Raw genomic sequence first — 19,642 nt, forward strand, 5'->3', positions numbered from 1 at the left:
CATAAATGCTCAAATGGGGCACGCTTTATTACAGTGCACTTTTATATATCCCCCAGCAATAATACATTTTTTGTTTTTACAGCATGTCCAACTATATTTGTGATAAATGGAGTCTTAGACATTTTTCCTGATTCAGTAGGGACCCAGATATTTAGCTAGCTAGCTACGCAAACAAATGTTACACTAGTTCGAGTCATCCACATCTTGTAGGCTATAACTACCATTAGTGCCCCCCCTCCCCCCTTAAGCTACCTAGCCATAATGTAACGTTTTATATTTAAGCATTAAGGCACCTTGGGGGTTTGTGATATGGCCAATATACCACGGCTAAGGGCTGTTCTTTACATGACACAACGTGGAGTGCCTGGATACAGCCCTTAGCTGTGGTATATTGGCCATATATCACAAACCCCCAAGGTGCCTTACTGCCAATTATAAAGGGGGATACCAAGTCAGTTGTACAACAATGCCTTCAACTGAAATGTGTATTTCGCATTTAAGGGGGCTGCCTTAATTGACATCCACGTCTTCGGAGCCCGAGGAACAGTGGGTTAACTGCCTTGCTCAGGGGTAGAACGACAGATTTTTACCTTGTCAGCTCAGGGATTCGATCCAGCAACCTTTCGGTTACTGGCCCAATGCTCTAACCAATAAACTGGTTACCAATGAAATGAGAGCAGTAAAAATACATGTTTTGTCATTGCCATGGTATATACCTTTACCTTTTAGTCATTTAGCAGACGCTCTTATCCAGAGCGACTTACAGTAGAGGGCATACATTTTATTACATTTTCAATACTGGTCCCTGTGGGAATCGAACCCACAACCCTGGCGTTGCAAGCACCATGCTCTACCAACTGAGCTACAAATACAAAATAATTCATATCAGTAGGAGCAGGTCAGCCTATAGCTTACAGCACCATGAACGTGACCATATCCCTGGCCAACGGCAGTAGCTCAGACAGCTTCATCCCAAGGCCGATGTCCACATACCCCAGACCTCCCTCATCCCCATACTACTGTTCCCGTATGTCCTGCTTGCCCATCAGGAGGGCCCACTGAAGCTCCCCTCCTGCATTACCCTAGGGTGCCGGTGGAGGGCTGGCAGGTCATCCAAAATAGACAAAGCAAGGATATTTGTAAACTATGTGCTTGTAACATTTGTTCGGGGTTTGGTAGGGCACTGGGTAAGCCATTCTCATACAAAACATAATAGCCCTGTCCCAGTTCTGCGTGACAGCATTTGTTTCACCCCTAAAGGAAATTATATTGATATGTTTTAGATGTCATCCACCATAGATTTAAAGAGTTCATGTATAGAGAGAAGCACATCATAGACCAGGGCTATATGTTTTATATGAGGATGTGGGATGTTTCCATATTTTTCCCTTCCATTTAATTTAATTACATTTCTTACAAAGTTGTTCTTAGTTAAAATACTTTTTTTTTTACATAAATATTATTTGAACCAATCTTACTCTGATTAAGCAATTGTTGATTGTTTTGGAATAGCAGGACATAAAGTACCTCATACTGTACTCATATTGAAGAGACAGGTTGAAGATACAGGAGGAGGTTAAAGAGGAACCCTGTCGTCACAGAAAAATGTTTATCGGACGTCGCTCTTAATATTGGTTTGATGTCACTCACAATGTCGGTGGCTACACAATGTTGTTGTGAGCGTCTTATAGAATCCTGGTGGAGATGAGGAACCAATAGTACAAAAAGCTTTTAGCAAATACTGTATGCCTACATTTCTTCACATTCTGTAATACAAGGTGACTGTACTGATTGCTAGACTGATTAATTGGGACACAGCTCGAATTATAGGTTTGGTTTGTTAATAGGTCACAATTGAATACGTTTTTAGTAACGTTTTCAACAACTTTCTTTTGAAACAAGTCGTGATTGCTGTGTTAAACAGAAAATATTATCCAACTGTCTCCTGAGGCGTACATATAGAGCAAGTTGCAGCAGTCCTCTTAATCCTATATCAGACAGTATACCAAATGTATCAGCCAATCAGCATTCAGGGCCCGAACCACCCAGTTTATAATACTAGCTTGCTAACAGTCGATTTAAGTTATTGAGGGGCCATTGCCAGATACAATGTTGCAGATCATCTTCTACTCGCCTAGCCTCACATCTCGACAAATGTTATATTGTTCGATTTGATATTCATAAACATTTTTTTTTTTCTGGCAGGTTAAAGCTGATTTGTTACATACTCTGTGGTCAGTTTTAGGTAGACCCAATGATGTATATAAACCCTGGATTGCTGATGCTATTTATTGGCCATTGAGGCTTTGAAGCCACCGGTTGACCATATTGGCACTCCATAGAAGGAGCAGTCCTCCATAGGAATTAATGGAATTCTGCAGTACTTCAATTATGTTTCAAGGACAATATTCATTATACAGTATTTAAGTATTAACAAGATTCAACAACTGAGACATAAGCTGAACAAGTTCCACAGACGTGACTAACAGACATTGAATAATGTGTCCCTGAACAAAGGTGGGGGTCAAAAGCAACAGTAAGTATCTGGTGTGGCCACCAGCTGCGTTAAGTACTGCAGTGCATCTCCTCATGGACTGCACCAGATTTGCCAATTCTTGCTGTGAGACGTTACCCCACTCTTCCACCAAAGCACCTGCAAGTTCCCGGTCATTTCTGGGGGGAATGGCCCTAGCCCTCACCCTCCGATCCAACAGGTCCCAGATGTGCTCAATGGGATTGAGATCCGGGCTTTTCGCTGGCCATGACAGAACACTGACATTCCTGTCTTGCAGGAAATCATGCACAGAACGAGCAGTATGGCTGGTGGCATTGTCATGCTGGAGGGTCATGTCAGGATGAGCCTGCAGGAAGGGTCCACATGAGGGAGGAGGATGTCTTTCCTGTAACGCACAGCGTTGAGATTGAGCTTGTTGTCATTGTAGGCAGTCTGATGATGCTGTGACACACTGCCCCAGACCATGACGGACCCTCCACCTCCAAATCAATCCCGCTCCTGAGTACAGGCCTCGGTGTAACGCTCATTCCTTCGATGATAAACGTGAATCCGACCATCACCCCTGGTGAGACAGAACAGCGACTGGTCAGTGAAGAGCACTTTTTGCCAGTCCTGTCTGGTCCAGCGACGATGGGTTTGCCCATAGCCGACGTTGTTGCCGGTGATGTCTGGTGAGGACCTGCCTTACAACAGGCCTACAAGCCCTCAGTCCAGCCTTTCTCAGCCTATTGCGGACAGCCTGAGCACTGATGGAGGGATTGTGCATTTCTGGTGTAACTCTGGCAGTTGTTGTTGCCATCTTGTACCTGTCCCGCAGGTGTGATGTTCAGATATAGTGATCCTGTGCAGGTGTTGTTACACGTGGCCTGCCACTGCGAGGACGATCAGCTGTCCATCCTGTCTCCCTGTAGTGCTGTCTTAGGCACCTCACAGTACGGACATTGCAATTTATTGCCCTGCCCACATCTGTAGTCCTCATGCCTTCTTGCACCATGCCTAAGGCACGTTCATGCAGATGAGCAGGGATCCTGGGCATCTTTCCTTTGGTATTTTTCAGAGTCAGTCGAAAGGCCTCTCTAGTGTCCTAGGTTTTCATAGCTGTGACCTTAATTGCCTACCATCTGTAAGCTGTTAGTGTCTTAATGACCTTTCCAGGTGCATGTTCATGAATTGTTTATGGTTCATTGAACAAGCATGGGAAACAGTGTTTAAACCCTTTACAATGAAGATCTGTGAAGTTATTTGGATTTTTACGAATTATCTTTGAAAGACGGTCCTGAAAAAGGGGACGTTTCTTTTTTTGCTGAGTTTACTTTAAGGAGCATTTTTATGTTTAGCTCATATCCCTACCCCTACCATATGTTTAGCTCATACCCCTACCGCGGTCAACGGCACTGCACCCCCCACAGCTACTCGCCCAAGCCTTCCCCATTTCTCCTTCTCCCAAATCCAGTCAGCTGATGTTCTGAAAGAGCTGCAAAATCTGGACCCCTACAAATCAGCCGGGCTTGACAATCTGGACCCTTTATTTCTAAAATTATCTGCCGAAATTGTTGCAACCCCTATTACTAGCCTGTTCAACCTCTCTTTCGTGTCGTCTGAGATTCCCAAAGATTGGAAAGCAGCTGCGGTCATCCCCCTCTTCAAAGGGGGGGACACTCTTGACCCAAACTGCTACAGACCTATATCTATCCTACCCTGCCTTTCTAAGGTCTTCGAAAGCCAAGTCAACAAACAGATTACCGACCATTTCGAATCCCACCGCACCTTCTCCGCTATGCAATCTGGTTTCAGAGCTGGTCATGGGTGCACCTCAGCCACGCTCAAGGTCCTAAATGATATCGTAACCGCCATCGATAAGAAACAATACTGTGCTGCCGTATTCATTGACCTGGCCAAGGCTTTCGACTCTGTCAATCACCACATACTCATCGGCAGACTCAACAGCCTTGGTTTCTCAAATGATTGCCTCGCCTGGTTCACCAACTACTTCTCAGATAGTTCAATGTGTCAAATCGGATGGCTTGTTGTCCGGACCTCTGGCAGTCTCTATGGGGGTGCCACACGGTTCAATTCTTGGGCCAACTCTTTTCTCTGTGTACATCAATGATGATGCTCTTGCTGCTGGTGAGTCTCTGATCCACCTCTACGCAGATGACACCATTCTGTATACTTCTGGCCCTTCTTTGGACACTGTGTTAACAACCCTCCAGACGAGCTTCAATGCCATACAACTCTCCTTCCGTGCCCTCCAACTGCTCCTAAATACAAGTAAAACTAAATGCATGCTCTTCAACCGATCGCTACCTGCACGCCCATCCAGCATCACTACTCTGGACGGTTCTGACTTAGAATATGTGGACAACTACAAATACCTAGGTGTCTGGTTAGACTGTAAGCTCTCCTTCCAGACTCACATCAAACATCTCCAATCCAAAGTTAAATCTAGAATTGGCTTCCTATTTCGCAACAAAGCATCCTTCACCCATTCTGCCAAACATACCCTCGTAAAACTGACCATCCTCGACTTCGGCGATGTCATTTACAAAATAGCCTCCAATACTCTACTCAATAAACTGGATGCAGTCTATCACAGTGCCATCTGTTTTGTCACCAAAGCCCCATATACTACCCACCACTGCGACCTGTACGCTCTCGTTGGCTGGCCCTCGCTTCATACTCGTCGCCAAACCCACTGGCTCCAGGTCATCTACAAGACCCTGCTAGGTAAAGTTCCCACTTATCTCCGCTCACTGGTCACCATAGCAGCACCCTCCTGTAGCACGCGCTCCAGCAGGTATATCTCTCTGGTCACCCCCAAAGCCAATTCCTCCTTTGGCCGTCTCTCCTTCCAGTTCTCTGCTGCCAATGACTGGAACGAACTACAAAAATCTCTGAAACTGGAAACACTTATCTCCCTCACTAGCTTTCAGCACCAGCTGTCAGAGCAGCTCACAGATCACTGCACCTGTACATAGCTCATCTATAATTTAGCCCATACAACTACCTCTTCCCCTACTGTAAATATTTATTTTGCTCCTTTGCACCCCATTATTTATATTTCTACTTTGCACTTTCTTCCACTGCAAATCTACCATTCCAGTGTTTTACTTGCTATATTGTATTTACTTCGCCACCATGGCCTTTTTTTGCCTTTACCTCCCTATCTCACCTCATTTGCTCACATTGTATATAGACTTATTTTTCTGCTATATTATTGACTGTATGTTTGTTTTACTCCATGTGTAACTCTGTGTCGAACTGCTTTGCCAGGTCGCAATTGTAAATGAGAACTTGTTCTCAACTTGCCTACCTGGTTAAATAAAGGTGAAAATAAAATTAAAATTAAAAATATAATTTAAAAGTATGCATTAAGTTGTCTGTAATAGAATACACGTGTCAACAACGAATGTAGACAAAAGCTTTTCTATAGCTTCTAAAATACTATGTTTCACAATTCAGGACTGCGTGGTGGCTTCAATATAGAACTACACTCCAGGGGTTAAACATATAATTTGGTACACCACCCCGTTCCCGAAAATGGATTGCTCCTACAGACAGTCACGCGGCGGTGACTTGCTTTATAAAGCAGGCAGACAGGCGTCCAGTTATACTGTTCGATTGAACGTTAGAATGGGCAAGAAGAGTGACCTAAGGGACTTTGAGCGTGGTATGATCGTAGGTGCCAGACGCGCAGGGTCCAGTATCTCGCAAACGGCCGCCCTCCTGGGCTTTTCACGCACGACAGTGTCTGTGGTTTACAGAGAATGGCGCGACAAACAAAAAACATCCAGTCAACGGCAGTCCAGTGGGCGTAAACAGCTCGTTGATAAGAGAGGTCGAAGGAGATTGGAAAGAATCGTGCAAACTAACAGACGGGCCACAATTAGACAGATAACGGCGCAGTACAACAGTGGTGTGCAGAACAGTATCTCTGAACGCACAACTCGCCGATCCTTGTCACGGATGGGCTATTGCAGCAAACGCCGGGCAAATGAAGAGTGGAAAAACATCGCCTGTGTGGAAACGGTAAAGGAGTATATGGAATACAGACCGTTCCATTGATTAGATGGGTCAGATTTGTTGAATGTGCGCCAAACAAAGTGGATGTCTCAAATAAGGGATTATTTATGTATTGTCACAGGACCACAATGTGGTTACTTAAATCCGATTGATATGTTTGGCTGTTTTCGCGGCAAAATGTTTAGAAGTTGCCCCTTTTAAGGTTCAGAAGAAGTGACTGCTAAATACTAACTCCCGTTCATATAGCTAAACTTGTTAGGTAGCGTACAGAAATCGGTGGTAGTCAGTCGTTTTTTAACTGTAATACGGTTGATTGGTGACGATGACGTGTTGATGTTGACGTCCATATAAGCGTTATACTCCGATTTTTACCTTAACGCTGTGTAAAATAAATTGCCTAAATGTAAACTAATTTCATTGGGGCAATGAAGAAATTGGGAATCTTTCCTCCACAGCCCTTTCCCCCTATGCGTTTCCATGGCAATTCCATTGTTTTGGTCGAGTTCGATCGACTTCTTTACAGCATCTGTTACGAGCAGTCAACGAATGTTTATTTCCAGCCATATTATTCCTCGCAACTACCACGAAGGAAAACAAAAAACGTACTGAAACTGGCCAACAAGCTCCACGTTCAAGTGTCGATATGTTGTACATTGTGTTAATAATTTGACATGTATAATGTATAGGCAAGACAATTAACATGTTGGTCGCCGTCTTGTGAAATAGCCGGTCTGAGTGACATGAGACCGAGCAAAAGGCGTTCAGTGTGTGGGTTGCTAAAACTCCGTTCGACCCTCTCTGGCTTTTCATGCATACATTAATACAAGTATTCAACATTGAATGCATTTTGATTTATATTTTTACGTTATTACTGCGAGTAAACAGTCGTCATTCTTTAGAGCGTTTAGATAACTGCATCTCAGGAATCGCCATGTTGTCATTCTGTCGTCTTTGAAGCTCTAGAGGAAGGAACTCCATCTTTGTTTAATAATTTCCAATAGTGTGCAACTGCAGCCTGTAATTCGGGGCGTTGTTGTATGTGGGCATTCCTGCATCTTTAGGGACTCCCCCCTCCCCTCCTGCATCTGTAGGAACGCCCCGATTAGAGCACAACATCTTCATGCTTGTGTGACACATTTTGAATGTGGATCAAAAGGGAAATAAATGTTTCACCCTCTCCTGCTGTGTACCGGAGTCCTCTTTGCCTGCTAGCTGGACACTGTCTAGTTCCCACGGGGGACCAGTACGGAGAAAAACAATTATGAAATGTATGCATTCACTACGGTAAGTCGCTCTGGATAAGAGCGTCTGCTAAATGACTAAAATGTAAATGTAAAAAAAATGGTCGCTAGCAGAGCAGTCGGGAGGCTGGGGTGACACTGCTAGCTTGTTAGTTAGCTAGCTAGCTAGCACACTTTCACCCTCACATACCTGAGAAAACCATGCCTGACAGGCGTGTGCGAAGGACACTGTTTACCGGTTGCCTCCCGCTACCACAACAGGTGGGAGGCTGGGGCGACACCATGTGCTAGCTTGCTAGTCAGCGACACTGTTAGCTAACACATGGCGTTGCCCCCGCCTGCTGTGTACCAGAGTCCTCTTTTCTTGCTAGCGGGACACTGTACCGGTCGCTCCCACTAGCACAGCAGTCTGTATTTAACAATTTTATTTGTATTTACAGAAGGCATACAAGTTTTAAGGCACATGAAAGTTGTTCCAGAAGAAATTTCTGCCAAAAAATGCATTTTGATAAACTTTTTTAAATATTCAAATGGCTCTCCTGTGAAATGGTGACCTGCGACATACGCCTAGATTTTTTCTGAAATGAATCACATTTGATACCATTCCACTCCAGTAATTAACACGAGCCCATTCTCCCCAATTCAGGTGCCACCAACCTCCTGTGCCCAAGATAGACCAGAGCCTGTCATTTCCAATGGGAGCAAATTAATCATAGTTGGCAGAACAACCAAGGAGATGGGCAGAGCATGCACGAGCTAGTGAGATCCTATTGGTGCGTTCTAGCATTTATTTGCATATTTTTCATATGGAACACCTACAATTTATTTTACTTTGGTAAAGTCTACAAAACTCAGTCTGTTACAGATTCTAGTTTTGGAAACACAATACTGTATGGAGATCAAATGTTTAATAGATGAGAAATTGGCAGAATGTCGGCCCAAACTCCATCTTCTCCCATTGCCGGCCACTGGGCTTCCTTTCATCACCATATTTAGTATTGAGTGACCAGATGCTAACCAGACGCCAACCAGATGCTTCACATTTATACAACTGGTGAAATATCTGGCTGATTGTTCTGTGCTACTGGTGTGTACTAGCTATAACAAAGAGGAAGTGAGGCCCAATTTAGCTGAAGATCTTTCTCCCTCCAGCAAGTGGGTTTGTTTTGCCAACCAAGCAAGGAGTTTTTGTATGGCGGTCAATGTGTTTTGAATTTGGTCAACAAAAATGTATGGCCAATCTGCTACGTGAGGTTTATTTGATCGAATATGTTTCATAATGTTCAGTTAAGTGTACTGATATAGGTCACGTGACATCTAGCAACCTTCAGAAAGTATTCAGACCCCTTGACTTGTCCACATTTTGTTACCCCATAATAACAAAGTGAAAATAGTTATTTAAAAAAAAAAAACAGAAATACCTTATTTACATATGTATTCAGACCCTTTGCTATGAGACTCAATTGAGCTCAGGTGCATCCTGTTTCCATTGATCATCCTTGAGACTCTTCTACAACTTGATTGGAGTCCACTTGTGGTAAATTTAAATTGATTGGACAGGATTTGGAAAGGCACACACCTGTCTATTTTAAGGTCCCACAGTTGACAGTGCACATCAGAGCAAAAACCAAGCCATAAGGTTGAAGGAATTGTCTGTAGAGCTCAGGGAGGTGACCAAGAACCTGATGGCTACTCTGACAGACTTCCAGAGTTCCTCTGTGGAGATGGGAGGACCTTCCAGAAGGACAACCATCTCTGCAGCACTTCACCAATCAGGTCTTTATGCAAGAGTGGGCAGACGAAAGCCACTCCTCAGTAAGGCACATGATAGCCCACTTGGAGTTTGCCAAAAGACACCTAAAGGACTCTCAGACCATGAAAAACAAGATTCTCTGGTCTGATGAAACCAAGATTGAACTCTTTGGCCTGAATGCCAAGTGTCATGTTTGGAGGAAACCTGGCACCATCCCTACGGTGAAGCATGGTGGTGGCAGTATCATGCTGTGGGGATGTTTTTCAGCAGCAGGGACTGGGAGTCCAGTCAGGATCAAAGATGAATGGAGCAAAGTACAGTCATGGCCAACATTTTTGAGAATGACACAAATATTAATATTAAATATTAATTTTCACAAAGTCTGCTGCCTCAGTTTGTATGATGGCAATTTGCATATACTCCAGAATGTTATGAAGAGTGATCAGATGAATTGCAATTAATTGCCAACTCCCTCTTTACCATGCAAATGAACTGAATTCCCCAAAAACATTTCCACTGCATTTCAGCCCTGCCACAAAAGGACCAGCTGACATTTTGGGTCCATGGCCAGGACACTCCCCAGACCTTAATCCCATTGAGAACTTGTGGTCAATCCTCAAGAGGCGGGAGGACAAACAAAACCCCACAAATTCTGACAAACTCCAAGCATTGATTATGCAAGAATGGGCTACCATCTGTTAGGATGTGGCCCAGAAGTTCATTGACAGCATGCCAGGGCGGATTGCAGAGGTCTTGAAAAAGAAGGGTCAACATTGCAAATATTGACTCTTTGCATCAACTTCATGTAATTGTCAATAAAAGCCTTTGACACTTATGAAATGCTTGTAATTATACTTCAGTATTCCATAGTAACGTCTGACAAATATCTAAAGACACTGAAGCAGCAAACTTCGTGGAAATTAATATTTGTGTCATTCTCAAAACTTTTGGCCACGACTGTACAGAGAGATCCTTCATGAAAACCTGCTCCAGAGCGCTCAGTACCTCAGACTGGGGTGACGGTTCACCTTCCAACAAGACAACGACCCTAAGCACACAGCCAAGACAACACAGGAGTAGCTTTGGGACAAGTCTCTGAATGTCCTTCATTGGCCCAGCCACACCCCGGACTTGAACCCGAGCAAACTTCTCTGGAGAGACCTGAAAATAGCTGTGCAGCCATCCAACCTGATAGTGCTTGAGAGGCTCTGCAGAGAAGAATAAGATAAACTTCCCAAATACAGGTTGTAGCTTGTAGCAGCATACCCAAGAAGACATGAGGCTGTAATCGCTGCCAAAGGTGCTTCAACAAAGTACTGAGTAAAGGGTCTGAATACTTATGTAAATGTGATGGTTTTTTTTTATACATTTGCAATATTCTAAACCGTTTTTGTGTGTAGATTGGGGGGGATAATTTTAGAATAAGGCTGTAACCAACCAATATGTAGAAATTCAAGGGGTCTGAATACTTTCCGATGGCACTATATCGGAGATGGCTATGCATAAGGCTAATAGCATAGTATCTCTCCATTGAATACAGGCTCATCGAATATTCAAAAAAGTTTTACAATAATGAGATGTATTCACCAATCCAAAGAAAGGACAGGCAGGAGCTAGACAGCCCGCCGTGCCGCTTTTGTGGACAACGACTCCCATTGTTATGATAGACAGGCATGTATCGTGTCAGTATATCCATAATAGTTGGCTATAGCTAGCTAGTCTTCTGGGGGGGGTTGTTATCGGTGGTTGGCGTCCAACGTTATGGTGCATTAGCGCCATGTACTGTACTGGAGCGCCCCTAGGGGTCTCCCGCCTATGTACTGTAGTCGTAGCTTAAAAATGGACCAATAGAAGTATAGAGTTTCCTGTAGGAACACCCTGATTTGCGGGCTGCAGTTGCAACCTAATTTCTAACAAACTGTCCTATCGGTTCGCTCGACGGCTAGTCAATTAATTTACCTCAATGTTTTCGCTTTAGAGTATATTTGCAATCCTTTCCATTGCTGTAGGGTAGGTCATGGCGGGCAGTCAGGCTTCTCTTGCAGGTCCTCAACTGCACGGCAGCGCTTAAAAGGGCAATGGCTAGCCTGTAGCGAGCTTGCTAACAAAAAGCATTGCTTGTGTCATTAGTGACTGAACAGCGGGCAAGTGAAGGTAGAACTGTATTGTGCGGTTCTTACTCGTGGCAGCTGGTTTAAAGAAACAACCGCGGTGCCTCGACATAAAACATCATGCAACCAAATACCTTTATTGATGGCTCCACTCGACAGCCTTATCAATGTTTCACTTTGCCAATGTGCGAATCATGATCATTGACGTTCAACGTTAACATTCTTAAACCTTTTTGTTCCGCAACGACTGTCCCTGACTATTAAATGTGAACTCTGCTCTTTAAACAATTAAATGTAACATTTTGTAATATTCATACAGAAGTCAAGAAAACTGTCAGTGGAATAACAACCACTCCTATCATTGCGGTCCATATTTTGTGTATTGACCTTTTTCATCCTGAAGTTTAGATTAAAAGCTTTTTGTTTTTATCCATGAAAAATATTGATGCAGCAAGTTACTGTTGCCAACATGTGACTATTCTAAACAGGTTTCTCACAACTTTTATATAAATGCATAAAATAACGTTTTTCATAATATGGGTGCATTATCCATTGAGTGTTTAATGTATCTGTAAACATAACATGCATTTGTTTTTTCTTTTTTTTTCTTTGAATTACATGGATTACAAGTTAACAAATTATTTTATCCTTATAGGTACGAGAACTTGTCCTGGACAACTGCAGATCAAATGAAGGGAAAGTCAAAGGCCTCACAGAAGAATTTGTAAATCTGGAATTCCTCAGTTTGATAAACGTTGGCCTAATCTCAGTCTCCAACCTTCCCAAACTTGGGAAACTCAAAAAGGTGGGGTTTTTTTCTCAATTTTTAACACAAGCTTACAGTAACATTTGTGTTGACTCCTTTTGAAAAATACATTAAATTCTGCCAGGGGGTGGTATAGAAAGAGCCATTGGTTCGTCCCTAATGGCATCCTATTTCCTATATAGTGCACTTTTGAGGGCCCTGGTCTAAAGTAGTGCTCTATGTAAGGAATAGGGTTCCATTTGGGACGTAGTCATTATTTTCTGAAAGGCTGTTACTTTCTTTGGTGTTTTTGGACAGAAGTGACTGATATATCTTCACATTATGTTGCAGTTGGAACTCAGCGACAACAGAATCTCTGGTGGCCTTGACGTGCTAGCAGAGAAACTCCCCAACCTCACACATCTAAATCTAAGTGGGAACAAACTGAAAGACATCAGCACGTTGGAACCTTTGGTAGGTACACCAAACTCCCAGTAGAGCACAATACAGTGCGACACCATCTCATTGTCTCAGGCTATGCCTCAAATTACATTTCCCCATATAGAGTTTTGACCAATTTGGTCCCACAGAAAAAGCTGGATAGCCTGAAGTCTCTGGACTTGTTCAACTGTGAGGTGACCAACCTGAACGACTACAGGGAGAGTGTGTTCAAGCTGCTCCCTCAGCTCACCTACCTGGACGGGTACGACGTGGAGGACCGGGAGGCGACCGACTCGGACGGAGAGGTGGATGATGACGACGATGATGGTGGGCAGCCATTTAGTTTGTGTTTTGAGGGAATACAAGAAATGTAAGTGCAGATGTGCATTGAATTGAGGGTCTTCTGTAGCTCAGTTGGTAGAGCATGGCACTTGCAACGCCAGCATAATGGGTTCGATTCCCGGGACCACCGTACGTAAAATGTATGCTCGCATCACTATAAAACGTCTGCTAAATGGAATATTTATATATTACAATCCATATGTGTTTTGTCATGGAAGGCAATTCTGTTGTGTATTTGTAGGGTTTGTCGGCATTTCTGTGTGATGACTGACAATGGAGTTGGTGTATTTGTTTTTTAGGAGAGGATGAGGACGTAGAGGAGGAAGACTTTGATGAGGAGGATGATGACTATGAAGAGGAGGGAGTAGTAGTAGGAGAGGATGATGAGATCAGCAGAGATAAGGAGGTAAAGCCATTTTTGGTTTGTTTGTGACCCAATAGTTTAAAAAGATCAACAGATCAATATGGTTTGAGAGCTCTGTGGATGCTGACCTGCTCTGTCACTTCTCTCCAGGAGGAAGACCTTGGCATTGATGGTGAAGTTGACGAAGATGGTATGTCATTCATACTTCGTCACAAGCTCACTTTTGGATACTTTACTAAGTACAGTACCATATGGTATAGGGATGCACGATATATTGGTGAACATATCTAGTTAACGCCAATGTGCAAAACCGATGTCAAAGCTGACATGCTGTTATGTGAATTTTGTTATCAATGTTCATAAACTTCAATTAATCTACTCAGTCTGCAAGTTTGTAAAATACTGGTTGATTGAAACAGACGAGAGTCCCAGCTTACAATAGTCAAAATGTTTATTCACGAGCGTACTCTGAAGTTCATTATACAAAGACATCCATTTTATAGTTCACTTCCTACCTACGCACATACATCCACACAAACAGTAGATATCCTACGCACATACATACACACAAACAGTAGGTGAGTTGTGTGCTTCTCCAGAGTTCTCACCACTGTGTATCACTACCCAGCGCTGTCTGTTCCATTCCCCCGAGATTAGAGAAACCTTGAGAAGTACTCCCTGTCCTATCATAAGTTTCTCAGAGTTCTAGCCAGGTCGAGCCAAACAGTTTTAATTGTTCTCGGTATTTTCTTAGACACACACATACATCTCCCTCCCAGTCCAACCTGGTTGGACTTATGTTTAATACTTTAATTATTCATTATACATGCTACATAAACAACTAATTAGTTACGTTTCAGGGTAGAATTATTTAATCATTATCTTTTAAACATATACATTATTTTATCACATGCATACATATATCTCCACTAACATCAAGGCGGTGACCCGATCCTGTAGGTTCATGCTCTACAACATTCGCAGAGTACGACCCTGCCTCACACAGGAAGCGGCGCAGGTCCTAATCCAGGCACTTGTCATCTCCCGTCTGGATTACTGCAACTCGCTGTTGGCTGGGCTCCCTGCCTGTGCCATTAAACCCCTACAACTCATCCAGAACGCCGCAGCCCGTCTGGTGTTCAACCTTCCCAAGTTCTCTCACGTCACCCCGCTCCTCCGCTCTCTCCACTGGCTTCCAGTTGAAGCTCGCATCCGCTACAAGACCATGGTGATTGCCTACGGAGCTGTGAAGGGAACGGCACCTCCATACCTTCAGGCTCTGATCAGGCCCTACACCCAAACAAGGGCACTGCGTTCATCCACCACTGGCCTGCTGGCCCCCCTACCTCTGAGGAAGCACAGTTCCCGCTCAGCCCAGTCAAAACTGTTCGCTGCTCTGGCACCCCAATGGTGGAACAAGCTCCCTCACGACGCCAGGACAGCGGAGTCAATCACCACCTTCCGGAGACACCTGAAACCCCACCTCTTTAAGGAATACCTAGGATAGGATAAAGTAATCCTTCTAACCCCCCCCTTAAAAGATTTAGATGCACTATTGTAAAGTGGTTGTTCCACTGGATATCATAAGGTGAATGCACCATTTTGTAAGTCGCTCTGGATAAGAGCGTCTGCTAAATGACTTAAATGTAAATGTAAATATAAGGTAGGTACGTACATGAGCTAATGACGCCACGTAAAGATTTTGCGCTACACGTGCTACAGAATTCCTAACCTAGCCCACAATATCTGAGCAGTCAACAAGTTGAGCAGTCATTTGAAAGAGTAAGAAAATTTCAGCAAGAAAACTCAAAGGCGAAATCCATTAAAGCCAAGATAATGGAATTCATTGCCCTTGACAATCAACCGTTCTCTGTCGTGGGTGATGTTGGCTTTTGCCGACTGGTCGAGCACTGGTACCAAGGGCGCTATTTTTCAGATGTTGCCCTACCGGAGTTACACAGTAATAGCATTACGACATACGTACTATGGAGCGCCGTTTGGGTCTTTGCGTGTCAAAAATGATACAGTAGCACTGTCAAAGCTGTACAAAAAAGTCTGCAAACACTGTCCACGAACGATGTTTACAATACTGCGTTGGTAATAAAGCGTAATTTGTTTGACCGCATCTTCTGGGGTAGCTAGCTTTAGGTAGCACCAATACAACCAGCTTGAAAAACAATGATCAGTAGAAACTGCAGTCATTTTCATTATTCTTAGCAATGATTTAGAAATCATTGTAAGTATTAGCTAGGTAGCCACTTGTTGTTCGCCTATTGAAATGAACTTCAGTTCATGAAAATAAATAGCTTGCCAGCTACTTAACCCTGTTGCCCAAAGCTAACATTATAAGCAGCCAGCTAACTTCATCTGGCTAGTGAGGCTCGACCGGACCGGGTTATGTATCGTGAAGCTAGCCACAATAAGGATTAGGCACAATAGTGGAATTTGTGGTTTGCCTTATAAATAAGTGTCATTGACAGTGATGCAAATGAATACAAATAGTATAATTATGCCAAACTTTTATTTTGAAGGCTAACCGCAAAGTCCACTATTGTGGCTTATCCTTATTGTGGCTAGCTTCACATATGTGGGTCCGACCACCATTAATCAAATAAGAACGGTCTTATAAATTAGGGTTATTTTAGATGATGACACCTAGCTATGCTACTGAAACAGATGTGGTTTTGCTATGTTTTTGGGAAGAACATTGTTTGCATCCATGAGCTAGCTAGCTTCTTTTTTTATGACCAACACTGTGCGAGACAACTTTACCAGCATCATAGCATATGTATCGATGAATCGTTGTGACATATGAAATACGAATGATGGTGTAATCAATTTGTAATAACTACATAAACTAACGAACGTGTTAAATTATTGTGACGTACAGTCATATTCAGGTCCTGATTGGTCAACAAGCTTATTTGACACGTCAAATTGGTCACACTATTTGACGTGTCAAAAAGCTTGTTGACCAATCAGAACATGAATATGACTGCATGTCACAATAATTGAATGCGTTCATGAATTTTTTACGTAGTTATTACACATTGATTACACTCACTTGTATTTCATGTCATAACAATTCATCGTTATGTATCTTTTTTTGCTGCGCAAAGACCCAAACAGCGTTCCATAGAAATCCTGGTTGAGAATGAAATGACTGAACGAAACAGCACAGCAAGTAAGTGAAATAAATACGTTTTGATGATGTTTTACTGGTAATGGGGACATGTGTAAATGCCATCAAAATAACTTTTTGGTCAGTTTGTGTGTAACATTTATTTAACTAGGCAAGTCAGTTGACGGCCTACCCCGAGCCAAACCTGGACGACACTGGGCCAATTGTGGACCGCCCTATGGGACTCCCAATCACGGCCGGATGTGATACAGCCTGGATTTGAACCAGGGACTGTAGTGACGCCTCTTGCACTGAGATGCAGTGCCTTAGACCGCTACGTCCATGTGTGTGTGTTAAGCATTCTTGTACAGTTAAATAGTTAAGGCTGCTAAAATTTTAAATATTGGTTATCGGTACCAGGTTTTTTGGCAAGGAAAATATCGCATATCGGTATCAGCCAAAAATGTCATGTCGGTGCATCACTAGTATAGTATAATGACCCTTTCCCATTTCCCCCAGAAATCAAGGCTGTCCAAGGAGAGAAGATAATGCAAGAGCCTGACAACGATGATTATGAGCAAAAAACGACAGCCTATCAAGTTACCAACCCCTTCCCTCCCCACCCTGCCTACGCCATGTCTCTCTCCCAGCTTTGAGCCCGTCTAGGGCAAGACTGTACCAGACGGTTGGTTCGAGTGAAGCTGCCTGTGTCCCATGGAATCGAGAGACATTCCCAAGGTTCTCAAGCAGCGCACCACTCCGCATTCCACAATTTCGCTGTCAACTCCCCTTTATGTATACCTGTGTGAGGACTTCAGGATTGGTATTTCATTTTGGGTCTGCACTTTTAATATTTTTGTTGGATGAATTATGAATACATTGTTAGGTTTATTTCTTACCCGTTTGTCTGCTTTATCTTTATTTTTTTCCCCCCAATAAAATTGCTATAGCAACTGTGCGACAAGCGAGCTGGGATTTTGTGTGGCCGCCTGTTGCACAAATCAAGGTTATAGCGACTTTTTAAAAAACTTTCTGTATGACCAAACTTTGTAAATAAAATGTTAAAGTTTTGCGCTAGTGATAATTCTAGAACTCATATTTATATCACACAATATGCACCAAATTCCTCAATGGATACTCCAGTCACTCTACGAGATGACATGTTGCAGCTTATTTTATTTTGAAGGGGAGGGAAGGAAAAAAAGACCAATAGGAACATGCGTTTCACTGCAACTCAAATTTTATTTGTCACATGCTTTGTAAAAAGGTGTAGACTAACAGTGAAATGCTTACTTGCAGGCCCTTCCTAACAATACAGAGAAAGGAAATAAAGTAAAGCATGTAATAAAAATAATAGCAGATGTACAATGAATAACGATAGCATGGCTATATACAAGAGGTACCAGTACCAAGTCTGTGCAGGGGTACGAGGTAGATATGTACATATAACTAGGAATAAAGTGACAGTAGCAGCAGTGTGGTGAGTCATGGTTAGTGCAAGAAGGGTTATTGCCGATAGACGGGGTAGCTATTTGGTTAACTACTTAAAAGTAGAATATGCAGAAATCGTGCCGCCATTACCTGGTTGCTAAAATTCTAATAGTTTGCCTAATTTCAGTTTGTGCCTAAGCTCTGGACCGCAAAGCCAGTTCCACTGCTTATTTTTCATTGTTCCCCTCTAATCAGGGACTGATTTAGACCTGGGACACCAGGTGTGTGCAATTAATTATCAGGTAGAACAGAAATCCAGCAGGTGCCGGACCTCAGGGTAAGAGATGAATACTACTTGTGTAGAGAATCATTGTACCATCTAAACCGCTGAGAAATATATTCTCAATAACCAAAGTTTTCTTTCAGCTGTTAGAAGCTGGTGTACAAAACCGAAAGGAAAAGACCACTTAACTTAACAGTAAGCATAGAAATAGAGCACATAGAACAGATCTACTGCTTCTTAGACTTGCTTTCAATGAGCATGATAGATCTATAACCCACATTTCTATGTGAATTTGGTCAGGTCACCCAAAAAGTTACGTTGTAGCTTTAAGAACAAATTCTTATTTACAATGATGTACACCACTCGGGAGGCCATCATTCGAGAATGGGCCATAGTATAAGTATTAGGACCAGGAAGATGTTGTGCCACAGATTATTTTTACGTGGATCCATGGTTACATACACTGCATGACCAAAAGTATGTAAACATCTGCTCGTCGAACATCTCATTCCAAAATCATGGCCGTTAATATGGAGTTGATCCCCCCCCTTTGCTGCAATTTTTTTCTTTCACTTTTATTTAACCAGGTAGGCTAGTTGAGAACAAGTTCTCATTTAAAACTGTGACCTGGCCAAAGGAGGAATTGGCTTTGGGGGTGACCAGTGAAATATAACTCCTGGAGTGGGTGCTTCTATGGTGACCAGTGAGCTGAGATAAGGTGGGGCTTTACCTAGCAAAGACTTATAGATGACCTGGAGCCAGTGGGTTTGGCGATGAATATGAAGCGAGGGCCAGCCAACGAGAGCATACAGGTTGCAGTGGTGGGTAGTATATGGCGCTTTGGTGACAAACGGATGGCACTGTGATAGACTGCATCCAATTTGCTGAGTAGAGTGTTGGAGGCTATTTTGTAAATGACATCGCCGAAGTCAAGGATCGGTAGGATAGTCAGTTTTACGAGGGTATGTTTTGCAGCATGAGTGAAGGATGCTTTGTTGCGAAATAGGAAGCTGATTCTAGATTTAATTTTGGATTGGAGAGGCTTAATGTGAGTCTGGAAGGAGAGTTTACAGTCTAACCAGACACCTAGGTATTTGTAGTTGTCCACATATTCTAAGTCAGAACCGTCCAGAGTAGTGATGCTGGGCGGGCGGGCAGGTGTGGGCAGCGATCGGTTGAAGAGCATGAATTTAGTTTTATTTGCATTTAATAGCAGTTGGAGGCCATGGAAGGAGAGTTGTATGGCATCCGGACAACAGGCCCTCCGATTTG

At 43.1% G+C, this 19,642-nt stretch overlaps 1 protein-coding gene across 5 annotated transcripts; it reads left to right on the forward strand.

The window, feature by feature from the left end:
- The first annotated feature begins 6,098 nt into the window (after positions 1-6,098).
- LOC106610273 (acidic leucine-rich nuclear phosphoprotein 32 family member B) lies at positions 6,099-17,733 on the forward strand. Of its 5 annotated transcripts, XR_006770781.1 has the most exons (8): positions 6,101-6,544; positions 12,299-12,448; positions 12,740-12,862; positions 12,979-13,156; positions 13,471-13,577; positions 13,686-13,725; positions 17,176-17,402; positions 17,433-17,733. XR_006770781.1 is itself a non-coding variant. In XM_045722833.1 (7 exons), the coding sequence occupies exons 1-7, from the start codon at positions 6,149-6,151 to the stop codon at positions 16,921-16,923; spliced, it is 1,089 nt and encodes a 362-aa protein (XP_045578789.1). In that variant the 5' UTR covers positions 6,099-6,148; the 3' UTR covers positions 16,924-17,733. The 5 variants fall into 5 exon arrangements, 3 of the variants coding, with proteins under 3 accessions (XP_045578789.1, XP_014065006.2, XP_014065007.1); XM_045722833.1 differs by having other exon boundaries at positions 6,099-6,544; positions 16,829-17,733; XM_014209531.2 differs by having other exon boundaries at positions 17,176-17,733.
- Positions 17,734-19,642: the final 1,909 nt, after the last annotated feature.

This window comes from Salmo salar, chromosome ssa08 (genome assembly GCF_905237065.1).
Source record: "Salmo salar chromosome ssa08, Ssal_v3.1, whole genome shotgun sequence".
Lineage (NCBI taxonomy): Eukaryota > Metazoa > Chordata > Actinopteri > Salmoniformes > Salmonidae > Salmo > Salmo salar.

Excerpts from the sequence above, each read along its gene's own strand:
- LOC106610273 (XM_014209531.2), top strand. The coding sequence starts at position 6,149 with ATGGGCAAGAAGAGTGACCTAAGGGACTTTGAGCGTGGTATGATCGTA. Across the intron at positions 6,545-12,298 it reads ACATCGCCTGTGTGGAAACG|GTACGAGAACTTGTCCTGGA; the intron begins GTAAAGGAGTAT and ends TTATCCTTATAG. Across the intron at positions 13,726-17,175 it reads TGGTGAAGTTGACGAAGATG|AAATCAAGGCTGTCCAAGGA; the intron begins GTATGTCATTCA and ends CATTTCCCCCAG.